The sequence below is a fragment of the Daldinia childiae genome (assembly GCF_008694065.1).
Source record: "Daldinia childiae strain JS-1345 chromosome Unknown Scaffold3, whole genome shotgun sequence".
Classification (NCBI taxonomy): Eukaryota; Fungi; Ascomycota; class Sordariomycetes; order Xylariales; family Hypoxylaceae; genus Daldinia; species Daldinia childiae.
In genome coordinates this window covers 1,085,413-1,102,857 of record NW_022984644.1, presented here as the reverse complement: position 1 = coordinate 1,102,857, position 17,445 = coordinate 1,085,413, and the positions used below count along the sequence as shown (strand labels likewise).

At 47.0% G+C, this 17,445-nt stretch overlaps 7 protein-coding genes across 7 annotated transcripts; 4 read left to right on the top strand and 3 right to left on the bottom strand.

Moving 5' to 3' along the window:
- Positions 1-2,770: 2,770 nt before the first annotated feature.
- Positions 2,771-5,197, top strand: GL218_03033 (uncharacterized protein; the record flags this gene model as incomplete). Its single annotated transcript, XM_033579577.1, has 1 exon — positions 2,771-5,197. The coding sequence occupies one exon, from the start codon at positions 2,771-2,773 to the stop codon at positions 5,195-5,197; it is 2,427 nt and encodes an 808-aa protein (XP_033436726.1).
- Positions 5,198-7,374: 2,177 nt separating this feature from the next.
- On the top strand, positions 7,375-8,146 carry GL218_03032 (uncharacterized protein; the record flags this gene model as incomplete). The annotated part of the gene is made up of 2 exons (XM_033579576.1): positions 7,375-7,633; positions 7,899-8,146. The coding sequence occupies 2 exons, from the start codon at positions 7,375-7,377 to the stop codon at positions 8,144-8,146; spliced, it is 507 nt and encodes a 168-aa protein (XP_033436725.1).
- A 1,408-nt stretch (positions 8,147-9,554) lies between these two features.
- Positions 9,555-10,079, bottom strand: GL218_03031 (uncharacterized protein; the record flags this gene model as incomplete). Its single annotated transcript, XM_033579575.1, has 1 exon — positions 9,555-10,079. The coding sequence occupies one exon, from the start codon at positions 10,077-10,079 to the stop codon at positions 9,555-9,557; it is 525 nt and encodes a 174-aa protein (XP_033436724.1).
- A 59-nt stretch (positions 10,080-10,138) lies between these two features.
- On the bottom strand, positions 10,139-11,167 carry GL218_03030 (Transcription factor BYE1; the record flags this gene model as incomplete). The annotated part of the gene is made up of 1 exon (XM_033579574.1): positions 10,139-11,167. The coding sequence occupies one exon, from the start codon at positions 11,165-11,167 to the stop codon at positions 10,139-10,141; it is 1,029 nt and encodes a 342-aa protein (XP_033436723.1).
- Positions 11,168-11,221: 54 nt separating this feature from the next.
- GL218_03029 (putative phd finger domain protein) lies at positions 11,222-12,299 on the bottom strand (the record flags this gene model as incomplete). Its single annotated transcript, XM_033579573.1, has 2 exons — positions 11,222-12,141; positions 12,293-12,299. The coding sequence occupies 2 exons, from the start codon at positions 12,297-12,299 to the stop codon at positions 11,222-11,224; spliced, it is 927 nt and encodes a 308-aa protein (XP_033437446.1).
- Positions 12,300-13,690: 1,391 nt separating this feature from the next.
- GL218_03028 (putative proteasome subunit alpha type-3) lies at positions 13,691-14,628 on the top strand (the record flags this gene model as incomplete). Its single annotated transcript, XM_033579572.1, has 5 exons — positions 13,691-13,714; positions 13,783-13,967; positions 14,028-14,105; positions 14,156-14,445; positions 14,501-14,628. The coding sequence occupies 5 exons, from the start codon at positions 13,691-13,693 to the stop codon at positions 14,626-14,628; spliced, it is 705 nt and encodes a 234-aa protein (XP_033437447.1).
- A 706-nt stretch (positions 14,629-15,334) lies between these two features.
- GL218_03027 (putative mannose-1-phosphate guanyltransferase) lies at positions 15,335-16,852 on the top strand (the record flags this gene model as incomplete). The annotated part of the gene is made up of 5 exons (XM_033579571.1): positions 15,335-15,400; positions 15,466-15,522; positions 15,590-16,600; positions 16,650-16,757; positions 16,826-16,852. The coding sequence occupies 5 exons, from the start codon at positions 15,335-15,337 to the stop codon at positions 16,850-16,852; spliced, it is 1,269 nt and encodes a 422-aa protein (XP_033437452.1).
- Between the last annotated feature and the right edge of the window lie 593 nt (positions 16,853-17,445).

Sequence of the window (17,445 nt, the reverse complement as noted above, 5' to 3'; positions counted from 1 at the left end):
TTGGGGAAAAGGGGTACTTACTTTACAGTATAGTTACCTATAAGTATACATACGATATACGACAGATATGGAACATACGACATACGTTCATTACATGAGAATGGATCACGTGCAGGAACGGATACATACTATCGACGATCGAAGTCCTTGAAAATCAAATTGTATTGGTTTAGGTTGGCATAGAGATGGTTAGTAGGTACATATTATGTAGGTACTACTGCGATGCAAGCTGATGTGTATATACTAGGAATATACTAGGAATATACTGGGAATAGTAAGAAATACTAACTAGGACTATTAGGAGTTCAATAAGCCAAACCTATACCGCAACATATTACCGCAATCTAACTTATACCGCAATCTATACCGCACAGTGCGTAGGTGGAGGAGTAGAGGAGTAGAGAAGTAGAAGAGAGGATCCCTCCCCCTCCTTTCTACGGCATAACAACGATTCAATAAGTCTGGTATGAACTGTATGATTTACAAAACTCCACTTACGCACGCACTGTTTTATGCAGTGTGCCGGCGCCACAACCTATCGGGAACAATGTTTATGAGAAAATCATTAAGAAGACCATTAAGAAAATCAAAATAATGAACGCGAGTAATGTACCCAAGTGACCGGATCTCAAGAAATTATGCTCGGTACAGAATACGCGATAAATGGTACACGATGATCGGACCCTTAGATCTTCGATGTGGTTGTCTATCGGTCTATCGGTCTATCGTATTCTCGTACACTTAAGAGACATTCGAGGTTCGAGACCTGCTTTGCAATATAATCGGAGTTAGAGAATAATAAGACCTTTTGATGCACAACTACGTATTTACGCATTTGCGAGACACGATTGTGTTACTTGTATAACCGTCGCTCCCGATCGAGAGAATCCTCAAGGATCCAATTAGAAGTATATTTTTATCGCTTCGTAATTATTACGGGAATACCTATCAAATGAAGCACCGTGCAGATTTTACGAAAGTGACCCCTGTATACATTTCCCCAGTATATACACTACAACTACAACTACAACCACAACTACAACGACTTGTTGAAGATGGGGACTAATAGAAAGGGGACTAGGTTTAGAGATGGTACGCAACTCACCACACAGACCACATTAAACCACATTAAACCACATAAACCAACACAGGCCACACAGGCCACACCAACAATAGGCATCTACCGGCGTCGTTAGTCGCCTAGTCGCTTATGTAGCCGCCTAGATTAGTATCTTTAGTCGCTACGTTAAAAGACGCCCACCGTACGAATCTATAAACTAACCTCACCAGTCTTACCTAAATAGAGATCCTAATCGGACTATCAGGGGCGATAGGCGGTCGATCCGTCCATTGTCCACTGGCGAGACCAAATCTAGACGCGTACATTAGGTACTTTGACAACACAATTGACGACTCAGTAAGGGCCAGATGGGGCGTGGCCGACCGAAAATAAAACTCGAGACGGGTCTATGTGGCTCAACTGACTCCGTCGACAGCTGGTTGGAGGATGAAGATGCAGTAGTAGTTGTCCAATCCGATATAATTCCCATATATCTTCCATTTATGCCAATGCTCTCTGCATTGTTCCGTAATTATCTTAATTGTGTGAAGGAACATTAGACTGGTTTTCGCTTAATGCATAGCCGTCGGCCAGCCTCGCGTCAATACTCGCGTCAATAGTTTATAGTGGAAAAGAAAAAAAAAAAAAAAACTGTAGGGCAGAAGAAACCTAAAGACGTCATTAGGCCAACGAAGAATTGCGTACGATTTGTCTTGCACCTAGGGTGATAGAGATGGGGAGTGGTCAGTAATTTTATGAATTCTTGTGACTTGGCAAAAGGTGGCAAATGATGGCCAAATAAAGGGGGGTGGGGTAGTATTCAGAGGGTCACCTGGTTTTTAAACCAATCATCTTACACGAATGCATGAGTGCCCAACCTGATATGGGAGACATTGGGCATTTGAGCATCTGATCCAACGATTCCAACCTCTTCCTCTTCCTCTCCCCCCCCTCCGGACCCTTCATCAGCTTCACCAGGTACAACTTTGTATTCTACTGTGTACGCCCTTAGGCTACGGTGTCTACTTTCTATACATTCTCTACTTTTTACTACGGGCACTGCTACGGGACCCCGTTGGCCCCCCGTTGGGCAACGTTCCGTATACCCATTGGGCGCCTCGCGGTGAGTCAGGTAGGTACAGCAAATTCCCTTGCAGATAGACCCGGGGAGGATATCCCTGCAAAGCACGCGGTTGTGCAGACATGCCAACTGCAACTAGTCTTTGGTCATCCTCACACCCATTCAGGTTATTGTATGTAGGTATGTAGATAGGTAGGTATGTATGTATGTATGTATGTATGTAGTCCCATTCGTCCCGTACACCCACCGTAGAAAATCCAGTTTATTATTCAAGTACCCGTCAGCCTTCCCTTTGGGTCTCCTGATCCTTAACTTAGGAAACTTGACAAAAACCCTCCCGTGCTACGTCTTCATCCGTTTGCCTCACCTTGTCTTGTCTTGTAATTCCCAGACAACAAAAACCTGAACAAGCCCACCGAAATGAGCCAGCACCTCACCACTTCAACTCCAATTCAAGAGATTACACTAGCCGAACTAACCTGGGCACACTTGATAACAACTATAACTTACCAATTCCACCCAGAATACGACATACTGAAAGGATAAGAGAAATAAGAAGAATAAGAAGAAGAGGAAGAAGCTTTAAGATGGACGTGCGAACAAGCCGACCCGTGGAGCGGGCATTCGCCATGCCCGGCGGATTCCCAACCCCAGCCCCAGCAATCGCCGAACGGCCCCGGTCAAGATCACGGCCGGCCGCATCCGAAGCAGAGACAACCCATAGCCGGGCAGTCACAACAACAACAACATCACAAACAGGCCCTCTAAGAGGTATCCTAAAGAACCCAACACCACCCGCGCGGCCGCAAGATCCCCTTGCCGCACGCTTTTACAGAGTCTCGAGGCGAGAGCCAGAACAACAAATGTACACGCCTTCGGGACCCCCATCACCAACATACCACTCGGACAGTGACAGATATACATCTTATGAGACTGACTCCCAATCGGCATCGTCAGAGCTCTCAGTCAACACACAAGCTACTAGCGTCATATCAGATTCTAGTGTTCCCCCTAAGCCCTCAAAGCCCTCGACCCAAGTCAAACATGTACGTCATGTACCATCAACAGTTACCAGCAGAGCCAGGACGCGGACGCGATCTAGGGCGCCTTCGGAGGTATCTAAACCTCCCGTCCCAGAGAAGAAGAGGACGGTGCACATTCAATTCGTCCCACCAAAGCCGCAGCAGGCCCCCTCACAGTCTCAGGAACTTCAGCTCGCTCGGAAACCAGAAAACGACCTCGTGTACAAGGTTGAGCAACTAGAGTCAGAAACTGATACCCTCCGACAAGAACGGAGTAGACTAAGCAGGGACCTGGATGACATTTCTGTACAACTATCTACTAGGGGACAAGAGAACAAGGAAATCGTGCGCGTCCTGAACATCGAGCGCAACTCAAAGGAACTTATCTTAAGAGACCTCGAGGAGCAACGGCAGATTTCTGACGAATTCCGCAGTAACTATCAACTACAGCAAGGCATGTTAATAGAGGCAGAGAGGGAACGAGACAGTCTCAAGCACATACGCGACAGGTTTGAGCAGCAGGTCGTCGAGCTCGAGCGGGAACTGGCAATGCGAGATGCCGCCCAAAGAGAACAGGAAGACGCACTCAGACATGATATCGAAACCCTGGAGCACACGACAGCAAGCTTCGAAAGACAAATGGGCGCTCGCAATAAGGATATTAAAGATCTGAGCACCGAGGTCAAAGATTTGAACAAGGAAGTCAAAGATTTGAATAACGAACTCAGGGAACTAGACTGCGAAGTCAAGGAGTTAACGTCAGAGAGAGACCAGGCTCGGGCGGATGCCTCTAGATTCTTATCCAAGATTAAATCTCTGGAGGCCAACAGCGGACCCGTCAGAGAGGAGAATGCAGCACTCGACAAGGATAACCAGAAGCTGTACAACCGAGTTGAGGACCTTCGAGACGAGAGGGCTGCCCTTGAAGAGAAGGTCAGATGCTTTGAGCAAGATATTGAGTCTCTTAGGGTACATGTCGCATCGCTCGAGTCTGACAAGCAGTCTCTCGAGAAGGACATCGATTCGGTGAAGGCCAGCAGGGAAGATGTTGTGAAGCAACTTGAGACTGCGTTGTCCGAGAAGGGAGAACTTCAGAACCAGCTCGATGCCACTAAGACGGCCCGAGACGACCTTGAGAAGCAACTCGCAGCGACCAAAGATGGTATCGAGAAGCAGCTTGAGACGACCAAGGGCGACTTTGAGAAACAACTAGAAGCTACTAGGGATGATCTAGGAAAGCAACTGGAATTCTCTAAGCAGGAACTCGACAAGCAAGCTTTGGACTTCAAGACGATAATTGACGACAAGCAGTCAAGAATTGACGGTCTAGTCACCGAGGTTGCCGGATCCAAGGAAGCTAACATCTCCCTTGCATCAGAGCGACTACGGCTTGACGCAGAACTGGTGAATGTTCGGGCTAACTTAGTCAACGTCGAGAACGACCTCAGCTTAGTACGGGAGCATAACAAGACTCTCGAGTCGGAGAAAGAACAGCTGATCATCCGTACCGCGGATCTCGGAAAGGTATATGACGACCTCGAGAAGCTCCGTCGGGAACACGCAGGTTGCGAGGAACGCTCGAAGGGTCTTGAAGAGCGATCCAAGGGACTCGAAGCTGATGTCGAAAAGCACCAAGAAGCTGCCAAGGTACTGCAAGAGGAGAAGGACAAGATCGCCGCTGTCGCTAAGAACCTAGAAGAGGGTTCAGGCCTTACCAAGCTTCACGAGGAGAAGGCCACTCTTGAAGGGAGCGTGAAGGAACTTGAAGGCAAGGTCTCCGTGCTCGCGCAGGAGAAGTCGAGCCTGGAGGTCAAGACGAACGACCTTCAGACCGAAGCCAGCAAGATTCCCACGCTAACTCAAGAGAAAACCGATCTCGAGGCCAAGTTGGAGGCGAAATCTAAAGACCTCCAGGCCGAATCTGATAGGGTCACAGCTCTAACCCAGGAGAAGACGGACCTCGAAGGCAAGATCAAGGATCTTCAGGCCGAAGCAGACAAGGTACCCGGCCTAGTCGAGAAGTGCATTCATTAACTATACGGCTTGACACGGCGAACATCCAACTCTCTACAGCCACTGCGACACAGGCATCATCTACAGCCCAAATTATCGATCTACAATCACTCGTGAGCAAGCTACAAGACAAGCTACACGACAAAGACCGATCCAAGGACCGATCCAAGTCACGCAACAACAAGCGTCAGAGCCGCTCACCATCAAACAGCCTAATCTTCGTCCGCAACCCCTCGGACAAGGACGGCAACATACTCGTCATGTCGCGCGACACACTCAAGAAGAGAGACAAGTCGCCACTATAAATTTACAGGCTGCTGGTCACGCCAAGAGAGAGTGAGAGTGGGAAGTCCACTTAAATATTAATCGAGGTCCGGGATAGAGAAAAAGATCAATCATCATCATCATCAACAACAACAACACCAATACCATTATGAATAATACTACGACAATATGAGTCCAACGGGAAAACGATAGAGCGGAGGGATTATGAGAGAATTGAGAGATCTTCGACCAAGACTGACGCTTACTTGCTTACGAGCAGAAACGATTCCGTCGCTGTCGCGGATCTACAGGGTATGGGTTATTAACTACGGGATACACAAAAAGCACGGACGAGCGGGGGAATATTTTGTTGTCAGCTGTTGTATTATTTCGAACGCTGCTGTCATCATCACCATCATCATGTACGAGGGGGAATTGAACAAACCATAGATTGTTCAAACTGTCAAGCGGATTGTAGTCATATTCTACAAACTACACCGCCATCATATCATTTACTTCTCTTTCCTTTGTTCACCACCATTTTCATTATTTACATTGTTTTTCTACTTGTTATTACTTGTTATTCTACAATATTATCATCACCACGGGGGGGGAGGGATCGGGAGGGGAAAGCGAAAATGGAACATGAGATGGGGTTACCGGGAAAAAAAGGAAACAAATGGGAGGACCTCATATCATGTTAATTTCGCCCTCACGACGTGTACTGCTAGTGTAAGGTTGTCGGACGTCAGTCATGTCTTGTTGTTATCAGGTCATCATGTATCCGGTCTAGACAATGAGCACGAGCTCGAATTGGGGGACAATGGAAGGGTTGCAATTAGAAACTCAGCAATCATAATTCGTGGATTCTATTAGTTAATTCAATTCAATATTTTATCAAATTGTCAAAAAAATTATCTTCTATTGTGGCAATGGAAAACAAACGAAGTTGTGATATTTCATTTTATTGGTGCCTCGGTAAACAAAAGTCTTTCCACGGTTCTAGAAGTACCTAACACGACTGGGCCTCTTAGGCGTCCACTGTTGCGGTACATATAGGTATCTTTAAGTACCCAGATACTCCTGAATTGAACCAATCATAATTCCCATCAACAACCAAATGCGGTAGTAGCCGTGTTAGCGTTTTCATCACCTTGCCAGCTTGCCAGCAGGCTGGGTTTTAACAAGTTTTTTTTTTTCTTTTCTTTTCTTTTTCTCATTAGTAGCCCAATGTGCGAAGTTTGGGTAGCCAGATCTGTATGTAACCATGTAATAATCATTAACCTGTTAGGCATTGTCAAATAACTCAGAAATATTTGCTAAACTATGTCACTTTACATCAATAACCAAGATCGGAAAAACTCGATGCCAAAGTAGCGTATCAAGTGCCGGGGGTTCCCTAACTTCGGATCGCACCGTAATTACTTTCTCACCAATAGGAGAAATCCGACTTCCTCGAGCCTGAATAGCAGTGGTAGAATAGGTGGCAACTTCAGGGACTACGGCGAAATCCCTTAATCAAAACCACACACTCAGATACTACATATAAGCCGCCTCCACGAGCCGATCTTTATGGCGAAATTTGTAGATCCAAGGTAGGCTAGGCTTCTAGACCGCGAGGTCATCCCCATATGTTAGGTAGTTCGTATGATACGTAGATCGTATACAGTCGCACCCGAAATCTCCCCTATCTACATACCTCATACACTATCTAGACCCTCCCAGCCTCCTCTCCGAGCCTGAGTAGTTCCCCCAGGCCCCCAGGTACCACAAGGCCATAAATATCAAGATGAAACCCACGTCCGCGCTAAATGCGGTCGGGCAGCTACACTAGACCCAGTGATCGTCGTCAGCATTAGACAAGGCGGAGGTGGCAAAATCGCTAAATAGTCGAGTGTCGAGTGTACCACCACCATCGCTACCAAGAAGACAAGATGCGGTTGTTCTTTCGCGCTATAGCGGCTACGCTGGCCGCCGCTGGAATAGCCGAGGCGCGGCTCTACCGCATCGGTATCCCGGACGCTATTAAACCGGGCGATCCGTTCAATGCCACCATCGAGCAGCTGGCAGGCATCCCGCTACAGTACACTATGCTCTGGGGTATCGAGCGCTACGACGAGGAGTGGTCGGTAGCGCCGCGCCCGGGAAGCCTGGGGCCTGTCCTACTGACCAACGGGATTGTAGATCTCCAGAGTAAGTAAATATCTCTCTCTCGGCCTAACTCCAGGTACGGGGTAGCTACGGGGAGTGAGCTGGCAAAAACACAAGCGAGCGAGCGAGCGAACGAGCAAGGATATTTCCCCAGCCAACTCCGTAGCAAGGGGGAGAAGCAAGGAAAAGCACAGCACAGCTGCAGCCTAGAAGAAACATACCTACCTACCTACCTGCCTATCTGCCTGCCTGCCTACGTAGCCAGGTCATATACTTACCCAAGTACCTCCGCTAAATGCCTCAATAGAAGCAGTAGGAGACGGTTCCGTCAGTGGTAACACGTCCATCGCCGGGTTCGTCGTTCCCGCAGACTACAAGCTTGGCCCTGCGGCCATCCAAGCCGTCATCTTCGAAATCGCAGGACCCCTGAACTCGCCCATCATCGAGACTTGGTGGTGGAGCGTCAACATCACTGACACCAGCACAAGCGAGAGCCTGGTCTGGTCTAACTATGCGGACGATAACAGCCGGATCTGCCAGATACCCTTCCAATAATGGAAGGAGACACGTACATACATACTTACATACATGCATCCATGAATACATACCTCATACGCGAGATGGGGATATAGCTGAGGCACGTAAGGGGTTGACGGATGACGAAGTGCTGGCCTGGGGTAATACGGGGAAGTTCGCTCCTAAGACGAATATGCTGCCCGATGGAGTCATCTAGAGGTTACGTTTCACGTCGGGTCATGCATGGTATATAGAGAACCCCACGGGCCTTTTGAAGAGCTACATTGAGCTAATACAATAGCCGCAGTTACTTGTACCTAGCATACATTTCACTTGCCAACCTATTAGACCTAAGAAGAGTTCATACCAAGTTCAATGAATGACCATGTAACATTTGCCCTAGGCGTTGATGGCTACGAAACTTGATTCAACTATTATCGGGCCTGATCATAAATTTTCAAAAGGAAACTGTACATGTAAAACTTTTTTTTTTTTGCTTTTTTGCTTTTCTTTTTCAGTCAAATAAACCTGAAATGCTACAGGATTGGGCCAGTTATGCGAAGAGACGTCAAGCTATAGCAACATTTTTCCTTTTCCTCCAACTCCCTTAACCAACAGAAATGCTCGCCGAGTACAAAACTCGATACTGAACTGGAGCAGAAAATTGCGTTCGGAACGCCGCACAGATGCTGAAGTTATCTGCCAAAACGTTAGCTCCTATCCTCATAGAAGACAATACATGATAGTTAGTTTTGAAACTGACCTTAGTGATTGCTAAGGGACTAAGCTTTAGAGCTTAAACGTGTTTTTGTTTTATCGGATCAAAATCTTCTTCATGTGATGATGATTATGCTGACACGTATCTGCGTTGATTATAATCACTGAGGCTCTGTAAATTGATTGGAATGGCTAGCAACGGCCAACGGATGGTGTCTGATAATTACAACCGACCCTAGGGCGGATCGGTGAGTCACAATTCAACCCGACTTCCAGTCGAAATGTGCAAAATGGTGAGGGCTGTCCAAGGTTTATGGATCCGATATCATTGAGTCTGTGCAGGTTACCTTGAGAGCATAACCTTTACGGGTCTTAAACGTTATCATGTCAAGACATTGGGGCAGGATCTCAATGCAGACCGGCATAAAACTTGGAACAGAACGGAACAGAGCGGAACAGAGCAAGTGAAGCAAGTAAAAGTTGGAAATTGGTGTCTATTATGATTGGAATTGTTTGCTGAGGGTGCCATAGCCTCCCCTCTAGGCCAATCGTGATAGCGTGCTATGCGAACCCAGCATTGGGCGGGCACGTTTTCAAGAATCAAACCGTCACAAGAGCTCATAGTCCATACCGAGGACTCATTGACCACAATGACCCAATTCTGGCCACTGATATTGGAATACGTATATATTCGAATAGAACTGTCGTTTTGATCGGTGAATGAGAAGAATCATGTATTAGGCTGCACCGCTGGCGCAGAGCCTTCAATCGTTGCGGCAAGCGTAGTCTGGGCGACACTAGATGGAGCTGGGTTGGGCTGCGGACCATTCTTACGGTGATTGTTGCCCTCTTCAGTCAAAAGCTTGCTCAGAAGTTGTAAATCGTCACGAGCTCGCGGGTCACGCTCTAGAGCTCTACGAACAGCAGTCCACTCGCCCTCTTTCATACGAGCGGCATGAGGAAGTAGGAAAGCAACTGTAGAACTGGAAAATAGAGGACCAAGGACTTGACGAGCCTTCATCTCGCCTTCAGCCTGCGCAGCTCGTAAAGCCGGGACCATAGGGTCTTGTGCAACTTGCGGTGCGATTGCTGACGGTGCCTGACGTGGCGGCACTACTGGTGTCGGGTGGCCTGGAATCTTGGGAGGCGGAATCGGCGTTTGACTATATTGTGGCTGAGAAAAGGGCGCGGTGACGAAGGACCCTTGAGGTGTTGCAGGTGACCATGATGGGCCAGAGAGTGATGGCCTCGGCATTGGTGTACCTTGGGTTGGTGTTCCCGATATAGTTTTCTGCAACTCAGATCGCTGTTGATCTATCGGATCTGTGTCTGTCTCTCATCCCGATAGACAAAGATCATTAGAAGCATAGGCTCAGAACGCTTCAGAGGAATGAGGTGATCTCCAATATTCTGCAGTGGTTCTGGGATCGGACCATCGCCCTCTGCCACAGGCACTAAGTAGGTATCTCTCACATTGCCTAGCTTCTTCTCACCGACAACGCCATATCGTTTCTTAGATTGAAAATATTCGATGACGGCTAAGAATTGCTTTTGCGCCGCGGGGTCCGCGGGGTGGCTTGGAGACAAACTAGTAATGACTAAGTCTACCTGATTGTTATACCTCAACCCGCAAAGATACGGTATAGCTTTCTCTTCCGCGATACGTCCAGCGACTGTGAGAAGAGGCGGTATCAGATCTTTCCATGCAATGTTCCTAACCTTGCTAAGATCGGCTCCACCAGCATACCTCGCTACGGTATCAACCTCGGCCACATTGGTCATAACAAGGGGACCACGCCACACAATATCAGGATCAATGTGCTCCGTCGGTGAGTATGGCGGAGATTCATTACCATCCTCCTGGAGTAGTCGGTCGACTTCGGGATCGTCACCGGGACCGGCCGACTGAACTTGTGTAGAGGCTCGTCTTTGATGAGATACTGAAGGGGATCGCACGCTTGAGAAGACTTTACCAATATCGAAGTCGGATTTTCTAGGCGAGTGCTGGTGGACTTGAGTATCGACCCGGAGAGGCACCGCGGACGAGCTAGAACGGCTACCAGCATTCATAGGAGACGCTACTCCATCTGCCGATGACGTGGTCGCGTCATTGCTCGCATTAGCGGCCTCACTCGCTTCTCTAACACCCTTTCGGCGAAGATTAGACGGGGCTTCATCTAATTCCACTGTAAGGTGATCCCCTTCAACAACTTCCTCTCCTTTGTGAGTTCGTCGTACCCGTGGGCCATCTTCAGTGATTAGAATGGATTGCTTCTCCGCCCGCGCTTTCATCTCGGCTGTCTCACGCTGCTGCTCTTTAGTGGCAAGCTGATCGCCAGTCATCACTACAAAGGATGTAGGTGGGCAATGTCCTATTCAGAACCTGGCTAGCAAGTTCTATATATTCTTCAGACTGAAGAACAGTGCGCGAAGTTGGGATGCGTTATGAGAGGTGTTCGGGTGAGTGTCTTGGAAGGCTCGTTCGATCTCGATAGCTAATCGTTCAGTGATATCCTTTTTGGATGAGCCTTGAGGGATAGCATATAGCTTTTTCTTCTCGGTAAGGTCGATAGCCGCATCGAGGGATTTCTGTAAGCCTAGTGCTGCTTGTCTTCGAGGGCCTTCAAGCTTCTGAATATTCTCGGGCAAGTCATCCGGAGGAGTATATGCCGGGCCTGACGGAACTGCTTGCACATCTGAAACCTTGCGAAGCTTGCTATGTGGCCCTTGTGACTGATCCCGAGCTTTGCGCTTACCCTTAGAAGCCGACTCGGGTGTACTTTCTTCCTTTTTCGCATCAGGGGTAGGAGATGCCTTTGCCTTCGTAGTAGATGTACTCGGCGATGAACGGTCCTTAGGATCACTTACGCGCTTTCCCTTACTTTTCCTACCCCCTTTCTTGCGCTTCTTCTCTTCTTCATACTTATGCCTACGCTCCTCCCATGGCCTCTCCCCTTTCTTCATAGCCTCCAGGGTAACCTTGTGATCTTCGGGCGCGCATTGTTCGCAGAAATAATCTCTAGTTAAATCTTCCGTAAAAACACTCATGCCCATACACACATTGTGTTGCCAAGCACCACACTTGTCGCATGCAATCCACGGTTCGTTCGTATCATCGTCGTCCTGCGTAGTAGCACCGCAGATGCAACGTATGATTTCTTCATCGTCATCCTGTTTCTCGTCCTTCTCGGTTGTCTTTTTGCTATTCTTTTTGGTCTGGCGTCGCTTCACAGGTTCCGGTCCGTTCTCGAGTTGATCGAATGCTTTTGTGTGTTGACCTTTTGTGGCTCGCACGGATCGACGAGGCTCTGGTTCGCCTATAGACGTGCATACGCGTTAGTAACTGGTTTAGCTCGCTAACTAGTCTTGTAATAACAGAATGTATATCATGACGAGTAATTTGACGTGTGTCAACTAAGACTTGCGCCGAGCTGCTTGTCGCAGAACTATGGCGGGTAGTACGCTTACCGGACATATTGAGAATCGGTGAAGCTCAAATCAGGAGAATGCAGGTCAAAGTTGCAGCATAGGTATTTAGTTGTTTGGTGTTGCGATAGAGTCTGAGTCTACGTTGCGACTTTAGAAATTGGCAGCAGAAACTCTTCAGACAATCATGGCTTCTACGGAGCTGGGTTGATCTATGATCTGGCCGGAAAGAGAAGGCAAAGTGACCAAAAATATGACCTTCAAAGCTCTTCTAACACTTAAAGAGACCTAGCCCTTTCCTTTTAGGTCCCGGTGAAGTGTATTTGCTGGACCAAAGTAGTGAATAAAAAAAAAGAAAAGGGAGAATCTAGGTAAGATACAGCCCAATGATGTTGTCGCAAAGAATCAAACTGCTGGTGACGCGACAGCACCTACTTATTGTTGACCGGCGTATACAGAAACCGACACCGCCGGGTACGCGCCGTGTTGGGAGGTGCTAAATCGTGTCGTGACGTGGTCCTCCGAATGCTGATGCGGTAGTTATTACGATGGGGAAGTTTGTCACGAGTGGAGGTTTTGATGTTCAATGGGGAAAAACATCCCATGAAAAGACAACGGCAATTGTGCACGGACCTCAGATCTAGAAGTGATGGAAGCATAGAGGCTAGTTTAGAGGTACATTATGTAAGTTTTAGGTAGCATGTAGTTTTGTGGCTTAGGTACTTAATTGATAAGCAGCAGTTTCCCCGCACATCTCCTATACGTACTTTAGGTACATTCATAGGAGGTACCTAATATACAACTTCCAATCCAAAAAACTTCTATCAAGTTGGTGGGCAAGCACGTCTACCTAGGTAGTTACCTCTTAGGTAAGTGATTTCTCAAACTTATAAGTCCAATAATTAATTTACTTATGATAATATTAGTAATAATATTACCTGTCTTCCTAAAACTAAATTATTTTTACTTTATGAATCGCAAATTGGATGAAATGCAGTGCTTATTCTGTTATGTATGTGGGGTAGTGGGATAGCAGTATTTCAATACGTAAAGTACCTAGATACAAAGTACTAATAGCCACTAAAGCACCAGCCACAACAGCTTCAGCAACAATCCGAGGCGTCAGGTAGCCGCACGCACGTAGATTAGGTACCTAGATACTTAAGCCTTACGGGTCAGTGCACCTTCCAAGTCCATTCAAGTTAGGTATTCCCATTGTACGCGTCGGAGCTCTTGCCTAGCTGTTAGCCTTAGTTCAATAGCCCCAGCCTTTTCCAGAATTCAATTCATAGTAGCATCCAACGTCGGAGCTTTGATACTTAATACAAACACCACTAATCCGACTTCTACCAACAACGAACTGGCCTTCGTCAACTTACATTATTTTCAAGACTAGGAATAAATTTCTATTCTTGATTTTCAAGGCCAGATTCCCCCACCATGTCTCGCCGCTACGATTCCCGAGTAAGCTCAAGAGCTACCCTACCTATCCCTAATAACATTCTATGCGCAGAGGCTCACATTTCGATCAGACCACTATCTTCTCACCTGAGGGTCGCTTGTATCAGGTCGAATATGCGCTCGAAGCTATATCCCACGCCGGAACTGCGATCGGAATTCTCGCCAAAGATGGCATCGTCTTAGCCGCAGAGCGCAAGGTTACGTCGAAGCTATTAGAGCAAGATACCTCAGCAGAGAAGCTCTACATTTTGAACGAGTGTGTAGTGACATCAAAGCTATATATCTAGGTTGACCTGTGAAAGCTAACGGGTTACAGCAACATGATTTGTGCTGTTGCGGGCATGACAGCTGATGCAAACATCCTCATCAACTATGCCCGACAAGCCGCTCAACGGTATCTCCTAACCTACAACGAAGATATCCATGCGAACAACTAGTTCGAAGACTATGCGATCTTAAGCAAGGATATACTCAACACGGTGGATTACGACCGTTTGGCGTATCATTCATCTACGCGGGGTGGGACCCTCAGCGACAATTCCAACTTTACCTGAGCAACCCATCAGGCAACTACGGCGGCTGGAAGGCTACAAGTGCTGGTGCCAATAATGCAAGCGCCTCGAGCTTGTTGAAGCAAGACTATAAGGAGGATTGCACATTGAAGGAGGCATGCGGTATGGCAGTCAAGGTGCTAAGCAAGACTATGGACTCAACCAAGCTAAGCAGTGAAAAGAGTGAGTTCTCCGTAGGTATTAAATCATATTCGACAATACTAACATGACTTTCTAGTCGAGTTCGCAACGGTGGGACAGACCAAGGACGGTAAGATCTACCACCGACTTTGGAGTGCGGACGAGATTACCGCACTCTTAAAGGAGCACGACCTAGCAAAGGATGAGAGCGCGGAAGATAAATGAGCCAGATTTATTTTTAGATCATAGACCTCGTAGGTATAAAAGTGCCTGGGGTCGCCCATGTATCAATACCAAATCATAGGAGCATTAGCTGATTTTGAGGTTGGTATATCGCCATACCCGAGTCAACATGATCAACCGTTTTTACACCACGGTATTGAGTTTCAGTTGTTCTGAGGTTGAGCACCTGGAAGAGATAGATACATGAAGAAAACTATGGCAAAGACTTCTACTCATTCATGTCCGAGGTCAAGATAATTTTTAAGCCCAAATCTCCTTTCTGTCAGCAGTGATGTTAGATCCATTATGAGATATATGTACAAGGTACCTAGGTATATAGGTACCTGCCCGGTAACCGGTTGTAAAGTTAATCCCTCCGACCTGGTCCCCAAAAATCCCTTAAAGGTCCCCAAAGCCAATTAGTGCCTCCACATGTCGCACGCATGTCAGTAAAAGCCACATGAATCAATTGAATCCTTGTTAGCTGCATGAACCTAAGAATTTCAGGTCAATTCAGGTCCAGGTCAGGGGGCTAGACTTGCTAGACGACAACTAATAATAATTAACAACAACTAACTTAAACTTTCCTGCCCCGCCAAATAAAAACATCTTGGGCGAACTTGTGTCGTTGCATTTCAAGCCTTCAAAACTTGTACCTGAATCTGAGCTGCACTTTATTTATTATTTACATACACAATTATCGGTCATCATGCTTCAGGTTCCGATTCGAGAAAAAGCTAATGGTCCCAGTAAGGGTACCAAAGCTGTCATCTTAGTATATACACCCCACCTCCCACCTCTTATACCATAACTTGCACTAATTACAACTGTTTACTACAGGTTGGCGGTCCTTCGAGAGGAACCCGGTTTCGCCCTCTGTCGCTCGATGTCCCCAAGGTTTGCACATTAACCATTCCTATAAAAAATACATTACCTTCGCCTTACTAACAGACGATAATAATAGCCTTTGTTCGACGTTGCTGGCCACCCCATCATCTGGCACTGCTTGACCGCCATTGCGAAAGTGCCCTCCATTCAGGAGGTTGTTATGATTGGCTACTATGACGAATCCGTATTCAAAGACTTCATCAAGGAAGCTGCTTCGGAATTCCCTAATCTCCCTATCAAATACCTACGAGAATACCAAGCGCTAGGTACAGCAGGTGGCTTATACCATTTCCGAGATGCTATCCTTAAGGGTCGACCCGAGCGTATCTTCGTTCTCAACTCGGATGTGTGCTGTTCCTTTCCCCTCAACGAGATGGAGAAGCTATTCGACGATAAGGATGCCGAAGCTGTCATTCTAGGCACACGGGTAGGCGAAGATGCTGCGACCAACTTTGGTTGCATCGTATCGGATCAGCACTCTCGTCGTGTACTACATTACGTCGAGAAGCCCGAAAGCCACATATCAAATCTCATCAACTGTGGTGTCTACTTGTTCAGTGTCGACGCCATCTTCCCGAGCATCAAGACTGCTATTAAGCGAAGAACCGACAGACCTCGATTAGTGTCATATCCCTCGTCCGAGAACCTCGAGTCAAGCTTCATGGCCGACGAAGATGAAGAGCGCAAGAATGAAGTTATCCGTCTAGAACAAGACATCCTAAGCGATCTCGCGGACAGCAAGCAATTCTTCGTCTACGAGACCAAGGACTTCTGGCGCCAGATCAAGACGGCTGGATCCGCCGTCCCAGCTAATGCGCTATACCTACAGAAGGCCTACCAAACCGAGTCGAGCGAACTTGCGAAGCCTTCTCCTAACGTCATACCACCCGTATTCATCCACCCCTCCGCGCACGTTGACCCCACTGCTAAGCTTGGACCTAATGTCTCCATCGGACCCCGGGCGATCATTGGACCTGGTGCAAGAGTCAAGGAGTCAATTGTCCTCGAGGACGCAGAAATTAAGCATGACGCTTGCGTGTTGTACTCCATTGTTGGCTGGAATAGCCGAGTTGGTGCCTGGGCTCGTGTTGAAGGCACACACGCCCGTTACAAGCCACTCTACCAGCATTGTGAAGAACGGTGTGAAGGTGCAAAGTATCACCATTCTAGGAAAGGAATGCGGGGTTGGTGACGAAGTCCGCGTACAAAACTGTGTCTGCTTGCCTTTTAAGGAGTTGAAGAGGGTATGTCATACAAGTCTATCTCGAATATTAAAAGCAGTTATATGGTATCAAGCTAACAAACTGAATAGGATGTCTCTAATGAAGTCATCATGTAAGGAAGATTACTATGGTAAAACAAACTACTCACAGCCTCTCTTCTCCTTATGACGTTAGACGACATAGTTCGTTCTAAATTTGGTGTAATGGTCTTTAAAAAAAAGCCTACTATGATACCTTTGGCGCGACGTACTAGCCAGACAGATAGTCGAGAAGTTATATAATTGGCAATGTTTCTGATTTCGATTGTCGTTTTAACTTCTTCTCTTTGCTCTATCAGTGTAGAGCTACGACTCTAAATCTAGGTTTCGCAATACAACTACTGTAATGTGATAACCTATTTGTACCGCACTAAAAAAGGAATATCATATAGCCTACCATGTTCCCATGATATTGATAGATACTAGTATAGAAAAATACCTTCGCCCGTAAGATTAGTGTAGCAACATAAATTTCTAGTAATTGGGCCGGCCATAAGGACGAAGTTTCAATTTACCAATAGAAACGTCAGTCTTACTATAAATTTGCACGATATTATACCAGGTTGGTAAATATGTAGCTCACGTTCAAATCAGCAGCATCCAAAGCCAAAACACATAAATCATATGCGAGAACAAATGATATTAGTACCGAATTATTTGGCGCAACGAAC